This window comes from Pangasianodon hypophthalmus, chromosome 14, assembly GCF_027358585.1.
Source record: "Pangasianodon hypophthalmus isolate fPanHyp1 chromosome 14, fPanHyp1.pri, whole genome shotgun sequence".
Taxonomy (NCBI): Eukaryota; Metazoa; Chordata; class Actinopteri; order Siluriformes; family Pangasiidae; genus Pangasianodon; species Pangasianodon hypophthalmus.
In genome coordinates, this window is record NC_069723.1 from 1,135,053 (window position 1) to 1,161,101 (window position 26,049).

The following is a 26,049-nucleotide window of genomic DNA, read 5'->3' on the forward strand; positions in this document are numbered from 1 at the left end:
ATGTGCACCGATTGTTAATTTTCAAGTCAAGTCCAGAGTGTGTTTTACGCAGATTTAATTTTATTGCACTGGCATTACATTGTTACACACATGAAACAGTGACAGAGTCAATACAAAGACAATGAGTTCAATAAATAGAGAAAATATATAAACTACACAGTAAACAATACAGTAAACCTGGAATTAGAAATGCTACAGAGAATGAAAACAAACAAGGAGAAAAAATTGCATTGGGCATAATCAAAAACACGAATAAAATCTCCCTAAATTGTTCCTGAGTCAAAATGCTATAATGTCTTAACCTGTATGTTGCATTTGTGTGCTGTTTCGAACAAACCAAACTGAAAAGTAAATCATTTCTAATCCATGCACTAAACAGTACACAACAATCCCTGTGCACAATAAGTATTCCTGAAGATATAAAGTGTGTAAATAGTCAGAGCAGCAGTTTGAACAAAGCAATTTGTGTGTACTGAAGGGTATAATGCAAAGTGAGTGAGTGCAGTGTGGATTTAAATTATACAACATAATTCATAAATGATGACATTGAATTTTTATTGGAATGCTGCATTGGTTCAGGAATAGTTCTTTCTGGCTCTGTGAATTTGATTCCTATTCTACTGTATTGTGTGAGGTGTTAATGTAATCCATAACCCAGCTCTACAACCACCCTAGGCCTAATATGTCTGAATATGTCTGCTTTTAAGCACATAAATACTATGAGAAGTTTAATATAAAATTATTGAGCAAAAGTAATTCTTCAGTAACCGCATTATCGTGGTCAGGGCCGTCGGTGGATCCGGAGTCTACGTCAGGAACGCTGGGCATGAAGCAGGAATACACCCTGGATGGGACACCAGAGATAAAAGTAATAAATGTGAAAAGCTGCTATACACTTGTAGCCGTTCTCAGTTTCCACCAATTCATTTTCCCATCAAAGTATCCGTCTGCATTTGCCTTGTTTGTCTTTGGGGAGTTACACACAAACCTAATCAGTTCTCAAAACCTAGTCTAGGTAATTTGAGTCTAAAATGAAACTTGAGTCCATGAAAGACAGAATACTTTCCAAAATATTTTCCTTTCAATCCTGAGCTAAAACCATGTTGCTACAAAAAAAAGGTAAAAACATAATTATTGTTAAACTGTGAATGTATAGGTAAGTGTCAGTGTACATATGTGCATTTGTATGTGTGTGTGTGTGTATGCATGTGCCGTATGCATAGGACTCAGTCAGCTGAAAATGATGCAATGAATATTTAACTAGACACACTTTGCTAACACAGTCATAGTGAGGGCCAGAAATAGCCTAATCCTCCTTCCTCAACTCTAAAGCTGGTGCACAGGAATGACACGTTCCTTTTTCCGAAGATTAGGGCTGAAATAGGATAGTCCAGCACAGCAGTTTCTTTTGGTTCAAACACACATATTGTGCACTACACAGACACAACACACACACACACACACACACACGTGTGAATGTGTACACTACAACAAAAAAAAGTAATATGTGGTTAGCTTTTTTTTTTAATAATTTCAGAGACATGTATTATACTGTAACCAAGTCTACTTCAGAAAATCATTTAAACTAACTAAATGATGCATGTCCATAAAACAGGGTCTGTTTTAAACATGGTACATTCTACGAAATAGTTGTAAGTTAACTATTATTGTTATAATTCTTAATAGATTATATTCTTTGAAACTGATCAAATAGATTTATTTATCCCAGAACCTATATTGTCCATATAGCTATACATATATGCAATAGGATATATAGATATAGATAGATACCTGTTAGAAGAGGCAGGATTCAAGTGTGTAAAATAGGCATGTTCTTCCTTTTTAAGGGAAGTCCAGGAATCACAGTAAGTCCAGGAATCATAGCAGGAGTTGAGGTACAGGCAGACAGGTTAATCACAGTCCTATCTATAATCATAAACAGTAACACAGTAAACTGAAACAAAGGAGTATGAGAGTATATAAAGACAAACTAATCAAGGGATGAACTCGTAACAGGTGCACACATTAGGTAAAAGAGTATTGACATTACGGGGTGGAGACAGGACAAAAATGCTGGAATTTCTACAATATCAAAAAAAGTGAACAAAGTGAATGGTTCAGCAAAGACTAGCCAGAAAGCTAACTCATAACATGCAGGCTAATGGAAGGTTATGTATATACAGTAACTGTGGTTCTAAGTGGAGAATCACAAGAGCAGATTACTTAAGAGTTAGTGGAGTCTTTCCATGTACTCATTTCCTTGTTGTGTACAAATAACATAATCGTCACTTCATGATCATGACCTCATGTGGTTAAAGCTCCCCCTTACAACACAGCCAACTTCTGGACCTTCTTGGTCAAGCCAAGTGTCCTGGCAGTCCTCCACTGTATCCTCGGTCATAGAACCAGGGATACATGTGCAATCTTCAATTCTATTTAATCAGTTACAGCGCTTTAAACGACGGACATTGTCACAAAGCAGCTTTACCAAAATCTGGGTGTAGATTCAGATATATAAGGAGGAAGCCAGAGGCAAAATTGAGAAGGAAAAACTCCCTGAAACTACACGATGAAACCTTGAGAGGGGCCACACTGAACCCTTCCTTGGCTGGGTGACACCAGGTAGTGGGTTTATAACTCATTACTCTTCTACAACTGAACACTATGAAGTCACACAGTACAAAGTGTGTTGAAATAATGCTCAGTGTGATCATAGTTCTTTGTAACAAATCTACAGTATCCAGGTGAGATTATCCACTAAAGCGTCACAAGTGTATATTGTAAAATGGTGTATATTGTTATCAGAGCACTAACAGAAACTCTGAGTGATGAATAACATTTTCATGAATTTGCCAATCCCTGGGCACAGGACACAGTACTATCTAACGGCAGCACAGCAGTGTACAGTATATACCCTTGTCAGTACTACTGTCAGAATATGTCTGACAGGCGTTAAACATTCAGCCAACACTGAAATGGTTTGAGATGTGAAATTCCCAATTTCATTCCTAGAGTTCCTACCATTTGCATCCCAGCCAGACCTAGCACGTTTGCATATGCATGGCCACTCAAAATTTCCAATTTCTATCAAGATGGCTCACATACCAATGAACTGAAGAGTCTGCAAATGAGTCATGTGGCTCTTTTCATCTGCCGTTGGTGGTGCAGTGATTCTGAGGCAGCTCTCACACTTTGTGAACACCCTGGTTTCTAGAGCTAACTGAAAGGGAGGAACAGCCAAATGTAAATGTACTTAATGAGCCATGAACATGTATGTCACTCTTCTGGCGTTGATCTCACACCTTTATGGGGCAGGGGAAAACCAGGCCATCATCAACTGTGTCATTTCATAAGATTCCAACCCCCAGGATGAATCGTGCCCTGGAATTGAGATGATTCCCTGTTTAGGCATAAAACTATTTTAGTGTACTGGGATGGAGTGGCAGCAATCACATGGCCCCAGCGGTATCTTTTTCAACTTCATCCATCCACTGTTGCAGTTTCTGAAACCCAGACACATGCATGCTGCTACCTCAAACATATCAGACAGAATGAGGCAACAATCTAGTGCCTCATGGACCATTGTGCCAAAAACCTGTCTAGGCTCTAGTGTTTTTCTACAGGCTCTGACAATGGCATTTGAGTCAGCCAAACTTACTTCTTATCTGAGTTAACAATCCCAGTCGAATCTCCATTTTGCTTTCTACTAATAGACACCCTCAAGATCCAAGGTTAATGGTCTGTGAAACACTAGTGAGTTTCTCAGTGTGTGGGGTTTGGAACAAAAGACAGTAAGGAGTCCGGAGGGAAAGCAGAAAAATCTGTACAGTTATGCCCTGGCATTGTTTGAGTCAGCAACCAAACCTCTTTCTTTTCCTTACGTGAGTGGCACAAAACAAAGTTCCAGATATATTTTGGGCAATCCAGGAATCATAATCAGAATACATAGCAGGGATCAAAACACAGGCAGAAAGACTTAATATCAAGCAAACAAAGATCATACTTGAAGAAAATAGGCAAGGGTCTAAGCCATGAACGCAGAAAACAAAGCCATCAATGCACAATAAGGCTACGTGCCGAAATAAAGAAACAGCATTATATATACATAGACAAACTGATCAAGGAGTAACACAGAACAGGTGCACACATTTGGGGAACAAACCAATGGCAGGACAAGGGGGCGGAGGCAGGACAAAATCATAAACCAAACCTTAAGTACAAGGCGCTTGTTGCTATGGGAGCTGTGACATGAAGTGAGAATCTGTGCAATAAGCCATTAATTGTAAATGTAATTTAGAAGAAGGTAACTTGGAGAGCAGGAAATGGCTGAGAGACTGAATAATTAATTAGGGTTTAAAAGTAACAGACACAGTATGTCCTATACACTCAACTCTGCCGTCTCCCTTCTTCTAATGTAAAAATGTGTTGGTCACATGGTTGACAACAAGCCTACAGTAGGAGCTTGATTGAAGAAAGAACATTACTAAGGCTTCTGCTCTCACTTGTGCACTTGTCATCGAGATCCCATAATTACTGCTACTGCTAAGTACCATTTATATTGTCTCCGAGACCTTCATTTTGGTTTCCTTCAATAGGAACTGGAATCCTGTAAAAAAAAAAAAAGGATGACAAATTAAAGGAAAAAACATAACGTGTGTTAGTAGGTGCTGGGCCACTAGAACTGTTTCGAGCTTGTGCTTTGTCATTGATTCTACAAGTCCTTGGAACTGTACTAGAGGGATGAACGCTCGTTCTTCTAAAAGATATTCCCTCACTTGGTGTTTTGATGATGGTGATGGTGGAGAGCACTCTCTAATCCCTTGGTTGGGTTTAACTAGGTTGAGATCTGGTGACTGTGAAGGCCGTAGCATATGATTTACATCATTTTCATCCTCATAAAACAATCCAGTGATCCTTTGTGCCCTGTGGATGTGGGTGGAGTCATCCTCAAAGAGACCACTCCCATCAGGATAGAAATGTTTCATCATGAAGGATGAAGGTTATGCAGTAAATCAGAAGAACTGTCTATTGATTTTCAGTGACACTTCGCACTAAGTGTTCCCAAACCCTGCCAGCAAAAAATAAATAAATAAATAAAGAAAGAAAGAAAGAAAGAAAATAAATAAATGCCCCCCCACAGCATTACAGAGCCACTATTTATTTCCTTTTACTTGTCACCTGTTTGTATTATGCACGTGCACGTGTGTTCACAAAGTGCAGTTAATGTTGCAATGGCATTATCCTGACTATTTCTTCCTCTATATGCTGAGCAAATAAGCAGGTGAAATGTCAACAGGCTTTGTAAGAAATCAGACAGAGAAAACACACTTATGCTTTCTTTCATATGCACCATATGTCTCTGAAGAGCCAATTAGTGTTCAGCGTGCATGATTACACACACTGCCACCCCCAACCCACACACACACACACACCTACACACACACAGAGCTGTGGTTGTTTTTAGTACTTCCTTCCTTTCGAATTACTGGGTCATTTCGTGTAGGCAGTCTGTGCACTCTGACAGTCTCTATCACTGCAGATTGTAAACGATGAGGGAATAATTCATTTATGAGTAGATGTAAATTTGGTAAGTCTTTGAAATTAAAGCAGAGCCCACACACTAGACGTTTTCCTAGAAGGCTGTTAATACACAAGTGGTGTTCAGAGGTTTGATGCCAGTGTTAAATAAAACCATTTTTATTTTGTCAGATAATAATGGACTTGATCTGGATGCAAATATGAGGAAGTAAAACCTAGATGAAGCAAAGTCCTGTCATTACTTCACTTTAACCACTTCATTCATCTTCATTGGCTGCGGTGGTCTAGACAGTGTGTACAGTATCTCCACTCCTGTAAGTACCAAACAGCAAATGAGAGCATGAAAACTTATTCAAATGATATAAACCTTTGCAGAACTTATAAGCTGCTCGCTCTCAGATTCTAATGTGACTCTAAATGAGTGCTTTATTAAAGGTAGGAACATGTTACCTGGAGAAAATTCCTTATCAGGTAGGAGTTGTGTTTTCCTCACAGCAATGTGGTTTGTGTAGTGCATTTCGTTTCTTTCCTCTTCGTATACTGGCATGAAAATCTTCTTCTTCTATATTATTAAGCCTATAGATAAAAGACTCACAGACAGTGCTAGTATGAACTTTATAACAAAAATAAGTGGTGTGCTACAAGTGCATTTTTCAATTTAATAACTGAAAATATAATGCTAAACATTTCTCAAATCACTTGTACCTATTCCTTGGTTAGATTTGTTTATGTGCACAAGAAGGTATCCTGTCAGTTAGTAGGGGTTGAAATAGAACGTCGTTTTCTTTACACAAGGGAGACACTGCTGTTATGCTCAGTTCTTCTGGAGGTGTGTGTGTTTTTGTGTTTGTTTTGAGTAGTTCCAGGAAGTGGATGTCACCCAGGTCCATTCCAGTCCTCGTTTTCTGTGTGTCTCTGGACCTCGGTCACATTTACGACATCATTCTGATTTGATGATGGACAAGTAATCCTCACTGCCAACCTAAAAGTCCAGGGGGTGGACTCGGACCTGATCTAGCCCCTCCTATGTGGGCGGAGCTGACTTCATTTCATGCTTCCATTTTTGAGTTGAATGACTTTTTGACTTTGGAATTTTGTACTATTTTGTAATTACTTGCATGTTTTTGTTTAGTACCACTGGAGGTGATATGACTGCCATTGGTGTTGGGGTTTGGGGTTGTTTTTGGGGTAGTTAGGGAGAAGTCTTTTTTTTTATAAGAAGATAGACAGTTTCAGAAAGTTATTCTATAGTTTTGTTTATTATTCTGGCTTTGGTTACACCTGAAGTTCTACATTATTATTGTAGCTCACACCCTGTTTGTCCAGCACCTTTTGTATTTAGATTTATTTGTCCATGCAGTGCTTCCTTTCCCTTTAGCACACACTCGTACTACAGCTCCATCTGTTGTAGCCCTAGACAGGGTCATAACATTGTGCAACACCAAAACACATCCACATGGGGCTCATTTGCATTATTGGAAAGACCTCACTGTGGGCATTATCGCAAAACGCTGCTGGGGATGTAAATGACTGCACACCCAGGGTTGCCAGGTCTTCAGCCCAAGCACATCACAAAAAACACACAGAAAAGACCTGAGAATTATGATGAAAATATGATGAAATCATAAAGAAATATGAAAATGATATGCATGACTTTTTGATTTCTAATATCTGCAGTCGCCTGGTCCACTTTATAATCGCACTTTTCCTCTCCCAATCTTTGCAATATATATTACAACAGAAATGGTAGACACACTATATGCACTTACACTTTCCCTTTATTTGCCATAGCCTGTGTATGCAGAAATTGATTTAATAGATTTAATTCAGATTATTTGCTTTAAAATAATACCTCAGGGGCTCGTGACTATTTTTCAACCAAAAAAAACCCACAATATGCAGACTTTCTTTTCTCACCTGTGGCTTTGTTGCAAAACTCGCTCAATCCGGTGTAAAAACTGCAACCCTGAGCGCACCGCGGTCAAACGTCTGCTGCAATACTGTAGTCAAGCGTGGTTCATTTTAAATCCTGAAATCAAAGGGCTTCCACAAATTATGGGTAAAAAGCATGATAAAAAAAAGCTGTTCTAAATAAACCACAGACAAGAACCTGATGCTGGCTTTAGTGGTTGTTCAAGAGCAATAAAATTCCTATTTTGCTGTCTCATGTATCGTTATTATTGTGTATCGTTCTTATTACTATCTAGTCTAAAACAGTAGTGTAGTGTTTGGGGAACATTTCTAAAGCAGAAATTTCCCTTGTGGTTTTTACAGTGTGGATAGGCTCATGATTCCACCGATTCATGCTGAGATCACTGAAAATGCCACGATAAATATAAAAACACCAGGGGAAGATTTTCTCTTTTTTTCTCTTCTTTCTTCAGCTTTTCTTCTCCAGCATGATATTGTCCTTGCGCTGCTTCCCAGAGTGGGTTAAATGCCAAATGCACTTTGTTGTTGTCTTCTTCACATGTTGTCCTTCAGATATTGTTGTCTCCTTCAAATGAAATGTATGTGTGTGTGTGTGTCTGTGTGTTAAACACTTTTTAAAGAGATTAGGTTTCTGTGCTATGATGGTATAGTGATGGGACAAGAACTGCACTAATCACCTTTATTTATGTTGTGTGTGTGTGTGTGTGTGTAAATCCCTTACATGGTGTTTCATAATCATTCATTCTTTGTGTCTTTCCCTGTAGTCTGTGTTTTTTATTCTGCAGCTAGAAGATGCAATCTCACATCTCTATTCAACTTGTAATGCCACAGAAAGCTCAACACAAAAGAGACAGTGCTGTGTGTGTGTGTGTGTGTGTGTGTGTGTGTGTCAATTTGCAACAGCAAGTAAATGTTTTTTCAAATGTCCCAGGTTTTGTGTATGTGTGTGTGTATGTGTGTGTGTGATAGAGTTCAAGGGGAGAAAACTGATGATGTCATGTGGCAAAGAGTGATTGATGCACAAAGTGCTTCAGTTAGACACAGACAACACCCCCCCCCCCCCCCCCAAACACACACACACACACACACACACACACACACACACACACACACACACACTGGATGTTTTGAAAGACTAAAGCAGAGAACACACACTGTCCAAAAGGGTTTAAATAAATGAGACTGTATTTCACTATACCAGCTGGCATGTTAATAGCTGTGTGTGTGTGTGTGTGTGTGTGTGTGTGTGTGAGTGTGCGCGCGTGCCTGTCTCAGCAAAGGGTTTAATGGTGTGGAGAGAAAAACAAAACAGTTTAGGCATTATCTCAGGTACACACACACACACACACACACCCACACACACACACACACACACGCACGCACACACACACACACAGAGCCTCAGACTGGACGCCTGTAAAGTATTTTGTCAGCAGACGGAGCTGAGTGTGGTTGCTGTGGCAATGACGTGCAAAATAAGGTCACACCCCTGGGAGAGAGTCAAGAGTCGCTCTCTCTTTCTCTCTCTACACACACACACACACACACACACACACACACACACACACACACATACAAGTATAATCCTCTCTATGCTCCCTCTGCACCACCTTCTGTCAGTTTTTAACCTTTCCACCTCTCACTCAACCTCACACTGTTCTCTCATAGCTGTCCATGAGAAAGAGAGAGTGTGTGTGTGTGTGTGTGAGAGAGCAAGAGAGGGAGAGCGAGATACAAAGATAGAGGGATAGAGAGTGAGGGAGAGAGAAAGAGAGAGCACAAGAGAAAGAGAAATATACAGAGATAGAGAGAGAACAAGAGAGATACGGAGAGATGGAATCGAGAAAGACAGTGATAGAGGAAAAGAAGAAGAGGGATAGAGATTATAAAGACAGAGCGTGAGAAACAGAGGGTGAGAGAGAAAGAGAGAGGAAAAGAGAAGGAGATAGAGGCAGACAGAGAGAGGAAGAGAGGGACAGAAAGAATAAGAGAGAAAGCATGAGAGAGACAGATAAGGAGAGAGAAATAAAGAGAGAGAGAGGGAGAGAGAGAGAGAGAGAGAGAGAGAGAGAGAGAGCAGCACAGAAAGATAGAGACAGTGATGCAGAGAGAGAGAGACAGAGAGAGAGAACAAGACAGAAAGATAGAGACAGAGAGAGACAGAGAGAGAGAGAGAGAGAGAGAGAGAGAGAATACCCTACAGGATCAGTAGCGTAAGCAAGTGAGAGGGGGGTGGATCAGAGTGAGACAGAGGAAGAGAGAGATAGAGGGAGGGTAAGAGGGATGTCAGCAGAAGCAGTAGCCAATGAGAGGGAGAGAAAAGAAGGATGAGATTTCCATTAGACACTGACAAGAAGGGAAAAGATTGCTATTGTCTTTTTTAAACAAGCCATAATCTGCTGCATCTAGACAGAGAGAGAGAGAGAGAAAGAGAGAGAGAGAGAGAGAGGGAGAGAGAGATGCAGTGACCGGTCTTCCTCATGTGGGGGTGTGTGTGAGTGTGTGACAAAAAAAACAGCAGCATCAGGGAGGGAAGAATCCGAGCAACAGCAGTGGATAGCTGCAGCCGGTACACCGGCGTCTCACACACACACACACACACACACACTCACATGTAAGAAGGTGTGTGTAGGACGAGCAGATGAGACGTGTGGATGGTTCCAGAGCTGCGTGCTGATGGGGAGGGGGCCGACGAGCATCAATAAGCAGAGCAAGTCGTTTCTTCTTTTCATCCAGGATACCAAAGATGGACATCTTCCTCTCTCCAGCCATCCTCCTCTTCCTCACCCATGTGTGTGATGCCTCTGGGCTGCACAGTCACCGCCGCACAGCCGTCAGCGTGTGTGTGGAGGAAGATCACGCTGTACGGTGCTGAGAAGAGATCGTGTGCGCACAACACACACATATACACACACACACTCACACACACAGGCTCAACCGACTACGAACAGGTCTTTGGGAAACGAATCACCGACGGTAAGTATGAACCTCTGCGTTTTTGTGTGTGTGCTTGAGTGTGTGTGTGTGTGTGTGTGTGTGTGTGTGTGTATAAAAACCTCATCTCACCTGGGTGTAAGGTGTTCCAGCCATGTTCCATTTTCTGATGAATAACTGCTTCAGTTTATGTTTCTACATGTTAATCTGTGTGTGTGTGTGTGTGTGTGTGTGTGTGTGTGTGTGTGTATAAAAACCTCATCTCACCTGGGTGTAAGGTGTTCCAGCCATGTTGCATTTTCTGATGAATAACTGCTTCAGTTTATGTTTCTACAATGATAAGCTGTGTGTGTTTGAGTGTGTGCATGTGTGAGTGTGTGCGCGCGCGTTTGCGCATGTGCGTGTGTGTGTGTGTGCGTGTGTGTGTGTAAAAACCTCATCTCACCTGGGTGTAAGGTGTTCCAGCCATGTTCCATTTTCTGATGAATAACTGCTTCAGTTTATGTTTCTACATGAAAACTTGTGTGTCTGTGTCTGTGTGTGCATGTGTCTGTGTGTGTGTGTGTGTGTGTGAGTGAGTGTGAGTGTGTGCGTGTGCACATATTCTCTCTTTTTTTTTTTTTACACATCTTACTGTTTGCACTATTTATTCAGATCTCATTATTTCAACATATCTCATTATGTTTACTTAATAACTTGTTATGTCAAGACAGGTTGATAGTTTTATTTATTATCTCATTCAACATATTATCTTGTTATTTTGACTTAACTCATTATTTCAAGATATGATGTAAGTTTGCGTAATTATCTGGTTATTTTGACTTTATAACTTGATATTTCAAGATACTATGCCTCTGTTTTGAGATATTATCTGTATTTCAACTTAAAATCTTATTTCAATAGTGCTATTTTGAGTTATTATCTCATTATTATCTCGTTACTTTGAGTTATTTTGAGTTATCTTGTTATTTCTAGTTATCTTGTTATTTTGACACCTCACAATTAATAAGACTACTTTAGTGAATTGGCCAAATATTGCTGAACATGTCAAAATAATGTCATAATATTTTGAAATAAGGAGTAATTAAGTCAAAATAATGAGATATTATGTAATAACAAGATAATACGTCAAAGTAACTAGTTAAAATTTATGAGATATTACTTTATCATAACAACATAGCACTTCGACTTTTTTTTTCACGACTTGTGGTTCAGGGTTTCCATTCAGAGAGAGAAAGAGAGAGAGAGAGACAGAAAGAGACAGAGAGAGAGAAAGAGAGACTCTCTCTCTGTGTATTAGAAATTAACTTGACTTAATAAGTTCAGATTTTAATTGTTATTGTAAATATTGTGAATGGTTTCGTCCCGCTACGCAGTTAGCTGCTAGTTTTATGTCCTGTTCTATTTAAACCGACTAGCATCTAACAGATTTCTCAGAAGTTCCCAGCCTTGGTGTGTGTGTGTTTGTGTGTGTGTTTGTGTGTGTTTGAGTGTGTGTGTTTTGCTGTCTGACTGAACCAGGCGCTATTTGTTGTCACTAATCCTATGATGTTGGTGATGTGATGACGTCTAACACAGGTGATACAATGAGACCTGTTAAAAATTCCGGCAAAAATGAAGCATCAAGTTCATATTTCTTTCACGAGCAAGCAGCCATGTGACCCAATTCCAGTGTGTGTGTGTGTGTGTGTGTGTGTGTGTGTGTGTGTTAGGAGTGTAACACAGTGGCACCGTCTGTATCTCTATCTGTTTAGCGCTCCAAATAGCCGTATCTGTTTCTGGAATTAAACACAAAGGGGGTGTGGCCTAACCCTGAACGGTTTCTTGTTTTTGTTTATTTTTGGATTTTTTCCCTATTTTTCTTGGAAGTTTGGTCACCTGCCAATTCCCACCATCAGCCAGATGACAGCTACCAATCCATGAGCGTGAAGGCTAACACGTGCTTCCTCCAAGACACCTGATGCTAGCTAATCCGAATATTATGGCAGCGTAACACACTCAGAGGAAATCTGCCCTCTTCCGCATACATGAGCTCACAGACGCCTACGATTGGCCAGTGTCACTGTGATTGACAGGGGAGAGGAAGTATGCCCCTCCCATCCAGAGAACACGCCTAATTTTGATTCGAATTTGCTATCTTCAGATGATAGAGTACTTTTTTTGGTGTTTTTTGTACCTGACTGCAACATTTTCTAATGAATTTAGTTGGTTCTATTTCCCTAAATATAAACCACCATGACACTGACCAGGCAGTTACTAAAGATGAATGAATGAAGGCTGTAAATGCATTGATCACCTTCACATTAATGAGCTCTGGCTTTCTTTTCCTCCTCCAGCTTCATATCTGACTGTTCATCCACATGAAAGTAGTAAAAAGCATCACTTTTTAGTTGCGTCTCATGGGATCTCAGTCCCGATGCACACCTCTATTCTCAACCCGATGGCCTGTGAACCTTTCTGACAAGCTTTCTAAAAATAAATAAATAAATAAATAAATAAATAAATACATAAATAAATAAAGGTGCGCATCTTATTCATGTCTCTATTTATATTCATTTAGAACACATTATCTGTTCGTGCCAATAATGCATTCATATTCAGTTACATCCTTCGTGTCTCTGTGAGTGTGTGTGTGTGTGTGTGTGTGTGTATTAGGCTTGGGGCATCCTGTCATTCCCTAACCCTGCACAAAGAGGAATTAAACACTGTTTAACACATTAAACACTCTCTCTCTCTCTCTCTCTCTCACACACACACACACACACAGAAATGAGATCAAATTCTTGTCCATGTGCCTCTAAGATGCACACACAGGAATGGGATATCACATTTCCTCTCTTAGATAACACACACACACACACACACACACACACAGGGGTTTTGCACTTACTAGTGTGAGGCAGAACAATTGTGTGATCATCACTGAATTAGGATCTCCGCTTAATCCATAATGTCACTCCATGCTCTAGGATATGGTTGCCTGGATACACAGAACTCGCTCGTGTTGTGTTCCATTTATAGTGTACAGCTGTGTGTGTGTGTGTGTGTGTGTAGAGGGAAAAGGGATTACAAGGATCCACAGGAGGAGTGGGAAGGTTGCTAGATGGTGAGATAGCAAAGAATTCAATGTGATGGGAGAGAGAGAGAGAGAGAGAGAGAGAGAGAATGAGATCAGAGATTATATTAGGACATACTGTTAAATAAAACATTGTCTTGACTCAGCTGAAAAAAAAATTAAATAACACACTCACACATATAAGTGTACTAGTGTTTTTTTAATCCTTCTTTTTTTCTAACGCATTTTAAATTCATTACTAAAAGAGGAACAAGTTCTCAAATGGAAATTATGTTTAGGTCACTGATCTGAGAATGATAAAGTGAAATAAAATTGTTTAATTTTAATAGTCTAGGTAAATATGAAGCATTTAAAAGGCGGGTTCACAGATTTTGCTATCGTGGGCAAAAATCTCACATCGTAAAAGAATCTTTCCGTTGAGATCGTTGGTTTTAACACACATGTGACGTGATGATGAAGTTCTTGCAGTGTCAGACATTTATAAAATTAAAATCTCAGAGTGTGTGCATTGCTATGACACTCGTCTAAAAGCCACCAATAGGAGGACGACGTAGGATTACGCAAAAATGAAGGAACAGCTACACATACGCTAGTGGGGAAACGTAAACAATTCATGGTAATGGATATAAAAATGATCCTAGCCTGGATGCTAGTGATTGTTGGTGTAAGCATTTTGACGTAATCATACAGTTCGAGGATCTTCATCGTGTAATCTGACAGGGAGAACACGTTATAGAATTCAGCTGTGATTTTATTTTAAAAGATCGTGTTAACCAGGTTTAGTTGCTGTCACATTCCCTCAGTCTCTTATTTACACTGTGCCATCTGGAGGATTAGGTTTCCGAGACTCCATCAATACTGTTTCATTATCATTGAAATGAAGATGAGATATAGTCCTATTGGGTATTTTACAAATAATTGTTCCCATTGTTGTCCTTTAAAATTAAAACAGAGCAGTAGGATTAACTGTTTGCGCAACTCTCTCACAAGTAGTGTGTACCCGGATACACTGGGATGTATATTTATGTATAAATACTGACCACAGGCTGCTGTTTTTCAGAAACTCGGAAACTGTGTGTACTGTCTAAACACAAGTGTTTAGTGGTACACAGTAGTTTCCTAACTTCAGACATTACAGCTAGGTTTTCCTAGAAACACACAAGACATTTGTCTCATACTATTTAGCTAAGACCACCACTAATATCAGCATTTCAATTTAGACGATATGGTCAAAAGATTGTGTACTCCTGCCTCCAAAATCTAGTGGAAAGCCTTCCCAGAAGAGTGGAACTTATTATATCAGTAAACGCTAATAAATCTGGATATATACGCGTGATGGCTAGGTGTGCACAAACTTTTGTCCATATAGTGTATATTAGGAAGGTCAATTTGTTGAGGAATAGCTGGAATAGCGTATTAAACTCGTTAGTGTTCTGAGTTCTCAGATGGTTTCATTATTGGTAAGTTGTATATCATATAAGACAAGAAATGCACTTTAAAAATATGTTAGCCGACCTGTGATTGTATTCATCCTGTTAAAAAAAAAACAGGAGAACTAGGTACTTAAGGAACCAGACAGTGTGTTAGTGGGTACAGACAGATAAAGTAGGCGTAGGCATGAAGCTATTATGCATACACACAGGAACACACACTCACTGAACAACAGATAGGCAACACTGTTCCTGCTTCCTATTTTGTAAGACATGTTTTCATGCTCATGATTGTGCCATGATGCCTCGTCTGAAAAGCAATCACATTAAACAGAAAACCTGCGCTTGCCTTAGCCGGCTCTTTCATTCAAACCAGCGAACAAATAACGCACATTTCTGTAGTTACATTGTGTAATTTGTGCTTTGATTGGACATGCTTAGTGTATTTACTTCTAGGCAAAGACTTACAAAAACCTTGTTCGTGTTTATTATTGAAGCATCAGCAAAGCAGGTTTAAGTAATTTGCAGCAATGGACATGAGATTTTACTGCTGAAAAATCTGGGCCAGAAAGAAATTAGCTCCAGCCCCAACTATGGTTATGAACCAAGAACAAGGATTGGGAAGGACAGATGATGACACAAGCTTTATACACATGTAACTAAAAGGTGAAAATTTAGTGAGAGAAGATTGAGAGGCAAACAGACATTGGTAAGGATGTGGTCTCTTTTAGATAAAGGAAACTTTAAACACTATCTGTTTTTTTTTTATGTTAAGTGAAGTGGAAGTCAAAACCAATCTGGTCCACCGGTAGATCTGTACTATTGAACCTGAACGTGTGAGGTATTGAACCTGAATGTGTGAGGTATTGAATCTGAATGTGTGAGGTATTGAATCTGATCGTGTGAGGTATTGAACCTGAATGTGTGAGGTAGTGAACCTGAACGTGTGAGGTATTGAACCTGAACGTGTGAGGTATTGAACCTGATTGTGTGAGGTATTGAATCTGAATGTGTGAGGTATTGAATCTGAACATGTGAGGTATTGAACCTGAACGTGTGAGGTATTGAACCTGAACGTGTGAGGTATTGAATCTGAACGTGTGAGGTAGTGAACCTGAACGTGTGAGGTATTGAACCTGAACGTGTGAGGTATTGAACCTGAATGTGTGAGGTATTGAACCTGAACGTGTGAGGTATTGAACCTGAACGTGTGAGGTATTGAACCTGAATGTGTGAGGTATTGAACCTGATTGTGTGAGGTATTGAATCTGAATGTGTGAGGTATTGAATCTGAATGTGTGAGGTATTGAACCTGAACGTGTGAGGTATTGAACCTGAACGTGTGAGGTATTGAACCTGAACGTGTGAGGTATTGAATCTGAACGTGTGAGGTAGTGAACCTGAACGTGTGAGGTATTGAACCTGAACGTGTGAGGTATTGAACCTGAACGTGTGAGGTATTGAATCTGAACGTGTGAGGTATTGAACCTGAACGTGTGAGGTATTGAACCTGAACGTGTGAGGTATTGAATCTGAACGTGTGAGGTATTGAATCTGAACGTGTGAGGTAGTGAACCTGAACGTGTGAGGTATTGAACCTGAACGTGTGAGGTATTGAACCTGAACGTGTGAGGTATTGAACCTGAACGTGTGAGGTATTGAACCTGAATGTGTGAGGTATTGAACCTGATTGTGTGAGGTATTGAATCTGAATGTGTGAGGTATTGAATCTGAACGTGTGAGGTATTGAACCTGAACGTGTGAGGTATTGAACCTGAACGTGTGAGGTATTGAACCTGAACGTGTGAGGTATTGAATCTGAACGTGTGAGGTATTGAACCTGAACGTGTGAGGTATTGAACCTGAACGTGTGAGGTATTGAACCTGAACGTGTGAGGTATTGAATCTGAACGTGTGAGGTATTGAACCTGAACGTGTGAGGTATTGAATCTGAACGTGTGAGGTAGTGAACCTGAACGTGTGAGGTATTGAACCTGAACGTGTGAGGTATTGAACCTGAATGTGTGAGGTATTGAACCTGAACGTGTGAGGTAGTGAACCTGAACGTGTGAGGTATTGAACCTGATTGTGTAAGGTATTGAATCTGAATGTGTGAGGTATTGAACCTGAACGTGTGAGGTATTGAACCTGAACGTGTGAGGTATTGAACCTGAATATGTGTGCTTGGGAATACCAGAGAATTTGAGAGAGTGAGCTATCGTGTGAGAAGATAAGGATATTGTACATTCTCAAGTCTCCTGCAGACTGGAACAGGTTCTCTTCTACGAGTGACCTGCACTTGGCTCTATCCATCTCGCCCTCAACTTTGACCAGTTCTCCAGTCCCTTCTGGTGAAAAGCATCCTCACAGCACGATACTACCACCACCACGCTTCACTGTAGGGATGGTGCTATCAGGATGATGAGCAGTATTGAATTTTTGCCAAATGTAACACTTTGTACCAAGGCCAAAAGTTTTCAGTTTTGGTCTCATCAGACCAAAGAACCGGTTTCCATGTTTGCTGAGTCTCCAATATGCTTTTTGTCAAGCTTCAAATGGGACTTCATATGGCTCTCCATATCACTCTTCCATAAAGCTCAGTTATTGGTTGCTTCTTTGACTAATGCCCTCTTTAGCTGGTCACTGGCTTCGGGTGGATGACCTTCTTTATGTTCTTCTTCTTCACTGTATGATTAGTCCTGATTGTTGAAAACCCTTTGCAGAATTCCAAATGGATATGCCTTTAAAACTAACCTTTTTGCTTTTGTGAAGATAATTCAAATTGACCTGAATGTAAAATACCTTTACACAAGGACACATACATGCTTTTGTTGTCTAAATATCATACATTTGTCTAAAAAATACACAACAGCAATCTTTAGTGCTCTAGTGAACAAATGCATGCACACAAACAATCAGAACACATGCAAATACACACTCCTGGGCTGTCAGATGTGGGCGTATGGTATTCAGGTCTGGTGGCTCCTATTGTTGTCACGACTTGCATGACAAATCCAGGTGTCAGTGTGTATGTGAGCATGTGACTACCCGTTCTTCCTCTGTGGTCAATCTCTCCCCCTCTGTGTTAAAGCTTATTTGATTACGAGAAGGAGTGTCCGTTGTTGTTATGCTGTGTCTATAGTTTTAAAAATTGATGTTAAAAAATAAGAATGTTTGTAATGTTTATTCTCTCACACTTTATACGCAGGTGATCCCTCTGTCTGTACTCAAAGATGGATGGCAGCGAGGACGAGTGTGTGCGCTTTTTGCAATATGTAGAGGACATTGGCTTGAGGGCCTATGATGAGCTGGTGATCCAGAATGCGTCAGACATTGCGCGCGAGAGTGACCGAGTGCGTAACCGCCAGCACTGGGCATACCTCCAGGACCAGAGCCAGAAGAAAAGACGTCAGGAGGAGGCTATGAAGAGGTAACTACCTTCTAACATTTCAGATGCTATGTTCTTCCATGTAGCCATATAACAACAATCTATTGAAACATGCAATTTGCTAGTGAATTTGGCTAGCTAATGCAGTATATTTACATAGATACTATTGGAAAGATAACACTTAGCTAACATTCTGCTTAGATGGCTAGTGTTAGCACAGCTTTATGTTTTGAGTAGGTGGCTAGCTATCAGGTCCCTGTGCCAAATGGCACCCTAAGACAGGGCTTCCATCTTGTTCCCCAGTGATTGTGGTGTTTAGCGCAGTGCTTTCACAATGATTTGCCGTCAGCAGAGAGTTATGAAAGTGTTACCAGTCTAATGCTTGCCTGGAATGTTTCTATGAGCTACAACTATGGTACTATTAAAAATAATTGGTTGTGCTGGCCAGTGAAAAATGAAACTGTTTCCTGTTAAAATAAGCTCCACTCTTCTGGGAAGCTTTCCACTAGATGTTGGAGCGTGGCTGTGGGGATTTGTGTTCATTCAGCTACAAGAGCATTAGTGAGGTCAGGCGCTGATGTTGGGATGTCGAGGAGGTCTGGGGTTCAGTCGGTGTTCCAGTTCATCCCAAAGGTGTTCAGTGGGGTTGAGGTCAGGGCTCTGTGCAGGACACTCGAGTTCTTCCACTCCAACCTTCCCACACCATGTCTTCATGGAGCTCGCTTTGTGCACAGGGGCATCGTCATGCTGGAACAGGTTTGGATGAGACACCATCACATGGCTCCATGCAGTCCATCGCATGGCTCCATGCACAGACACATTCACATACTCGATTGCACCTAGGGGCACTTTAGCGCAGCCAGTCCACATACTCAGGATAGAACCGGTTTCCCATCACACAAGGCTTCCATCACATTCTCCAGTGGTGACTGTGGTGGACCCGTGCTAGGGTTAGCCTAGGTAATTAGTTAATATGTAATTGATCATATAAATATAACATAAAAATGTATGCGTATTTATGCACGTATATATTTTATTATATTATTTTTTGTTTTCCATAAACTTACTGCCTCTGCTGACTGAACAGTTCAGTTCACAGGGAAGGATCCTTTAGGACTTTCTTTTAAGAACTCTTTCTCTTGTTTAATGCATGTTGTTGTTTCCTGCTCATGTGTTGTGACTGCTCATAATCGCAATGGGGTTTGGGTAAGAGGTGTTCCTCTGAGTCTGCTTCGATGCAGGATTTAAGAGTGTACAGAGGGCGCTTGTGAGCATCCACTTGCAACTCCAAATGAGAAATGGATCACAAGTGAGTGATTTGGAACAAGGCCCCTGTTACGAATGTGTACTTCTCTTCTGATAGTTCTGTTTTTGTGCTCGAGGATAGAAATGGCTCAACTGTTACTATTGGCTCATACAATATTCACCTGGAACAGACACTCTATTATTTTTCAATTTTCTAAAAAAGGAACAAATATTACAGGTAGCCAACACACACACACACACACACACTCACAGTAGCCTGTAGCTCTTTTTCTGTGGCTGAATTTTAAAAGCCATCCGAATAAATAGCTAAGAGGCAGTGCAATCAGATAATCACCATTTTGCAGTTGTGAAGGTGAACAAGTAGACCGTTTCTGAATTTTTCTTGACTTATTCTGCACTGTGATGATCTTCATCAGACTCTGGCTAATAAAAAGCAGCAGCTTTACATAATTATGTTTCAAGGTGATTTCATGCAGAACACTTTCCACTGCACCAGGCAAAGCACTACGTATGAGCATGTGTGGATGTGTGCATGTGTCAGTGAAGTGCATTTGTGTGCGTGCGTGTGTGTGTGTGTGTGTGTGTGTGTGTGTGTGTGTGTGTGTGTAATAGTTTCAGCAATAGAGATCGATAAGAACATGGCTGGATACCAGAAATGCGGGTGTCATTGCACCACTGAAACCTTGCACTCTTGAATCTGTGAATAATGACAGATAAGTGTGTGTGTGTGTGTGTGTGTGTGTGTATGAGGCATTCTAAAGACATTATAAATAAGAATGTTTGGCATGGATTATAATGCAAATGCATGGAAATAATATGCAAATTATTTGTTATTCTATTAAACAAATACACACACACATACACACACACGCATACATACATACATATACACATACACACACACACACACACACACACAAACTTCCAGAGTATGTGTCTCGGTCTTTAATATCATTCTTTCATCTCAGGTTACAGTCTGCAGTTCTTCCTGCTTTCACAAATAGCCTATCATATGTTCTTCTGAATTCCTTCTCTCTTTCATCTCATCACTCTAGCCATCCTCTTCCAGTTTTCTGTGCTGCTCTTCTTCTTCTTCTTCTTCTTCTTCTACCACCTCATCCCTTGGTTCTTCCTGTTTCTTTCCCGACTTTCTGCTCTCTTTTCCTCTCTTTCCCTCATTGGTAAAATGATCTACCCTTCCTCTCTCTTTCTTTCTCATATGGAGATGACACCACTTATCCCCCATTACACTGTGAAGAGTCTCTACAGCTGTGTGAAGAAGAGGGCTTCTTCAAACACACACACACACACACACACACACACACACACACACACACGCACACACAGAGACAGGGAGGGGGTTGGAGGAGACGTTACATCACTACTATTACTATTACTACTGCTATGACTGTGGGATTTATCCAAAACAGAGGTGCGTCTTTGTTTTTTGTAATTTCTGGTGCCAGATCCTGAAACACTTCTACTGCTGTGGCTCCTCTCTGCCTCTGGATCTTCCTGATTCATCCACATGCTCGGAAATTTCTGCACTTGTGACTCATGTTCTGCTGCTATGGATGGTTCCACATGCATACCCTGAAGATTTGCACTTTCCAAAAACTGTTTATTCCCAGATCTCACCCTTGCTTCATTGAATAATCTCTCCTGGATACAGTAGATTTGTACCTAAGAACTGCTGCTGTAATAATAAACACTTTCTCATGCCAATGCCAGGACTTAAGTTCAAAAGTTATGTCAATATTTACGTAGGGAAAGTTACTCGTATTCTGGGTCGGAGTAAGCACGCCCTGAAGTCAATTTCATTCTGATTATGCAAATTATCTTCATGTAGTTCACGCCTCCAAGGTTGTCAGATATGTTTTTGTCCGAGACTGGGTTTATCAATAGCGTCTAGATCACTGCCTTTAAGTACAAGCACTTGCCTTTAAGCCTGAAAACATTCGGGGATAGAAAATGCGGACTGAAGAAGGAAAGATAACATTAAACAATTAAAAAAGAAAAATAAAGAAAGACAAATGAAAGATGAATTAGAAAATGGCAAGCATGGAAATAAACATCTAATCGTAGTCTAGTATATTGCTAAAATATTGTCTGATAAATATCGTAATGCTTAACCCTGGAAAACACAAACAAATGTAGAAGGTTATTTGAAGGTAATATAAAATATTAAAGGAATAAAACGTGCAGGCATTACCTGTCCTGTGGTGTTTTCGTGTTCTTGTATAACAGAACAATTTTAAATGTATTAATTAACAAGACATTGTACACTGTTTACGTTTTTAATTAACAAGACATTGTATGAAACAATGTAGTTCCTCTTATGACTTATGTTATAGCAGCTATAAACATTCGGTTAATCTCTGAAAGCTTGTCAAAAAAACTTAAAGTTACAGCTTTGCCTCTGACTTTTACAAAGTGTTGACACTGGAGACTCCTTCCATAAAATGGACTCCTCACAGAATGCTTCACTGTATCAACGATTACTCATGTTTGTTAATCCGTTTACATGGAGCGTCATTATATTAATAAATGACATATTAGAATTAATATAAACTTCTGATTTAAATTACAACAGGCACTGTCAGAGCTGCTATTATAGAAAACTAATCAACACCTTTTCTTCAGTCAGAACTGAGAACTCAGCAGAGGTGTAAAATGTGTATAAGGCATTATATTATAAATAATTCTATGAATCATCCACACTTCTGCTGCAACTACCAAAAGCAGTCAGTGATTTTTTTCTCTAACTTTCATGCCTCCCGTATGGTGTTTAAAATAGCATCTTTTAATAGAGCGCCGTGAATCGCGCGCCCACAAAATGGCATCCAGGAGCGTGATAATACGTCGTACTGCAGACCGTCATGTGAATATGTGAGATTCTTTTGTTTGGCCTTTTCCCATTATTATTAGAGTCTGCTGTAAACTAGTGTGAAATTAAGTGCTATTTTATAGGCAGGCAGCCAAGTGATGTGAATAGATCCAAGATTGCGAAATTGAGAAAAATGTGGAAAATTGTGGCAACTTAACATGAATATAATGACTATTCATGACCAGGGGCGATTCTGGGGTTTATTCATCAGGGGGGATTCACTTCCAGTGAGAACGTATGATGAAAATAGAAATATTTCTGCAGCTGAATGTAGATATAACAAAAAAACATGACAGTGCTAGTTTCTAGACACTGACTAAACTTTCAGCATGCGAACTTTCTTCAGAGATTGCTGCAAATATCGGTGGCAACAGGATATGACATCACGTGCCAAGGCATTGGGTTTTTTTTATCCACACATCATGGATTCTGACGTGCTTGCACTGTTACACCAGTAAATATTTCAGAGCACCCTTGAAGCAATTACAAAATAATCCCACAATCCTGGCAGCTTCTCTTTTAATGTTGATTTTATAATCTTTGAAAGATGTGTTGTATAAAACGGGATGGTGCGACACTGCTATAATCAGTGCTTCCTCCATCTTGGATTTTCCGAAGAGGTCACGACATGAAGTGTCGATCTTGTTTTGGTCACAGGTCTTCGCGTGATACGAAACTTCACCAAACTTTGGAATACAGAGAAAGGCAGAAGTTCTTTGTACTGAGCTTGCATTTCCAGTCTCCAGCATTCGCATGCGTATGAATGGAAGACAGTGGAAGGAAAAGTGTAGTGTGACCGCGTTTTTAGGCTTTCGCTATTTTGTCTTGACTACTTCTCTCCTGGTGCTTGTTTTTTTTCTCCCTTCATATGTGTGGTGTCTCTATCCTGCCCTGTCTCTGTCTCTCTGTGTGTAACACTTCAAGGAATACACGTCAAAAAAAAAAAAAAAATTCAACATCTATATATAACCTAATTGCTTACCGATGTTTATATACTGAAACGTTTAACTTGTTAGTAGTTAAAGTCGTAGACCAGATCTGTCATGACGGCATGTTACAGGATGGTAATAAATTATAAACTTATCACACTGCACACCTCTTGCTCTTGTTTGGATGTTCATTCATTTTCTTACAGCACAACGCTAGCCTCCGAGCTAAAGTTAATGCACATTTGACTAAGTAGTGAATGACTGATATCTCTTTAAACCTGTTGCAGTATAGAAATTAATTCTGCATTATCAATTAACACTTATTCTTTCACTTTCTTTAACTAGAGAACATCTCCAGATGTTTACTGGCCACAGAAGTCTACCATGCCTTTAGTTCAGACTTCTGCCAGAGATCATCTGGCTCATATGTGGCATTAAAAGTTCACATGAACACAAATTTGTGTAGCCAATCAGATGAGAACTTTTAATTCGCCACAAGTATATCCTTGTAAATGTCAAAATAACATCCACAAGCAGCCTGAGATCAAACAGCAGCATGCTGCGAGTGGACTTGTGGTGTGAGCAAAGGAAAATGTCATTACTAAAGATGAAGGAATGTATAAAATATCTTCTTTATTTGTCACATATACGCTATATGAGGTCAGAGCAAAGGGTCAGCCATGATACGGTGCCGCTGGAGCATTGAAAAGATACGATTTATTATTTTGGGGCAACTAGGATGCAGAGGTGATTTTAGGGATTGTAGGACTGCTGGCACTTTTCCCCTGCCATACTGCCATTATGTTACCAGTATACTTTTATAAGAATCAGAAATCCATGGAAAAATATAACATTAAAAGAGATTAAATTATAAGGTTTAACTGTAATTCACTATAATTCATACTGTATATAACTATACAGTATATCCTTTAAATAAATGCATGTACTGTAATTACTATAAGAAGCACATATTTTAATTTATCTCTAGTCAAGGATTATACAAGGGGTAATACCAAAGCATTAGCTTTACAATGAAAAAAAAATAATAATTTCCCTAATCCAAAATATAGACATATAGGTTTATATTACGTTTCAATACTATGAGCCAGCTATAGGACAACTGTCTAAAAGTGTTAGCATTATATTCTGCATGCTACTGTAGATGTAGAGCTAGGTCAAAGTCTTTCCAGTTAGATAAGCCATCGTTACATCATTTAGGCTACAACAGAACAAGTGTTTCATTTTATATTCTGTATATTTGAAAGGCTAAGCTAGCAAGAAAGCTAGCTAAATAATTAACGGTACATGTTCCAGAAGCAAGCGCCAACTCCTAGCTAGCTAGCTATGATTCCAGGGTAGCGGTTTTTTTTTCATTTTGCATTATGCATTAGCATACAGTTGTCATTCTTATTGTTTCTTTTTGGGCTTCCAGACAGGTAAGATCTCTTCACTGAGAAAAAGCATGACAATAAACCTGCGCAAGTCCCACATGCTGGCAAGATGGGGCCCCTTGAGGGAGGTTCCTGGTGTAGTGTTGTACGTTAGTGTACATGTACATCTGAGGTTTTGGTGGAGTTGTGCAAAAAGCACCATACAAATAACACTCAATTGAAACTGAACAAGAGTCTGAGAAGCGTCTGGTTTTAGACATCGTACCACATGATGGTAGTGTCACACACTCAGAGATATAATGATTGGGCTTAAACACAGGCCTTGATTTTAGATTTAAGGTAAATTTCCTTTCTTTATACACAAGTGGCAGGGACTTCAACTGGATGTGAGCAGTTACAGAGCGAGGGAAACGGCGTGTGCATGTTTTGCCTGATTGAAGACCAGACATACTGTCGCATTTTTGAACATCTGTGATGTAGCCTGTAGAGAATTGTAAACATTTGAACAAAAAACATTCGCACCAGGATGAAATGATGACTAACAAACGTGTTCTTTACTGTACTGACAAACTCAGGAGGCTGTGTGTCAGGCTGGAAGAGCAGATCTGAGATCAGTGATAGCATGTCACATTTTATGAAATGCATCTTTATGAATATTTTGAAGATGATCCCAGATCAGTGCTTAATCACTGAAGTGCTGTGTGTGTATCCTGACAGGACACATGCAGTTTCATACACACACACACACACACACACACATACATGTAAGCACTGGCAGTGAGAGGGTCAAAGTCACACCTCATCAGGCTTGGAAGGGGTGCGTTACTATAGAGACAGAGGGCTGAGTTTCCATGGCAACAGTGGGCTTGGTCTTCAGCCTCTCCTCTCTATATTTAGCTTGCTCCACACCCCCATTAGGGTATACACACACACACACACACACACACACACACACACATATACACATTCTTTCATTCCCGCCACCTTTTTCCTCTTTCGTCATAAATCTTACATTTATTGAATAGTACTAGGTCAGAGCACCTTGTTCTCTCCTCTTCACACACACACACACACACACACACACACACACACACACACACTAATGCACAATGTGGTTGATGGATTCTGAAAATTGGACAAGTAGAAGCAAATAAATTAAATAACCTTTCTAAAACCTGATGAAAAGCATTAAAAAAAGTACACACACACACACACACACACACACACACATACACAGGTGTGTGTCTCATTCTCACACTTAGCCTCATTCTTTTCCTG

At 40.0% G+C, this 26,049-nt stretch overlaps 1 protein-coding gene and 1 long non-coding RNA gene across 2 annotated transcripts in view; one reads left to right on the plus strand and one right to left on the minus strand.

Moving 5' to 3' along the window:
- Positions 1-74: 74 nt before the first annotated feature.
- On the minus strand, positions 75-5,065 carry LOC117599090 (uncharacterized). Its single transcript, XR_004579531.2, has 3 exons — positions 4,551-5,065; positions 1,792-1,926; positions 75-844 (listed from the first exon to the last, which is right to left on the minus strand). It is a non-coding gene; the product is annotated as an uncharacterized LOC117599090 (long non-coding RNA).
- A 4,257-nt stretch (positions 5,066-9,322) lies between these two features.
- The window catches only part of nyap2a (neuronal tyrosine-phosphorylated phosphoinositide-3-kinase adaptor 2a), a 42,524-nt gene continuing 25,797 nt past the window's right edge, over positions 9,323-26,049 (plus strand). The window contains exons 1-2 of the mRNA XM_026943296.3: positions 9,323-10,446; positions 18,119-18,340. Of these exons, the coding sequence (XP_026799097.1) occupies positions 18,144-18,340 (197 nt within the window). The 5' untranslated portion in view covers positions 9,323-10,446; positions 18,119-18,143. The remainder of the gene's footprint in view (positions 10,447-18,118; positions 18,341-26,049) is intronic.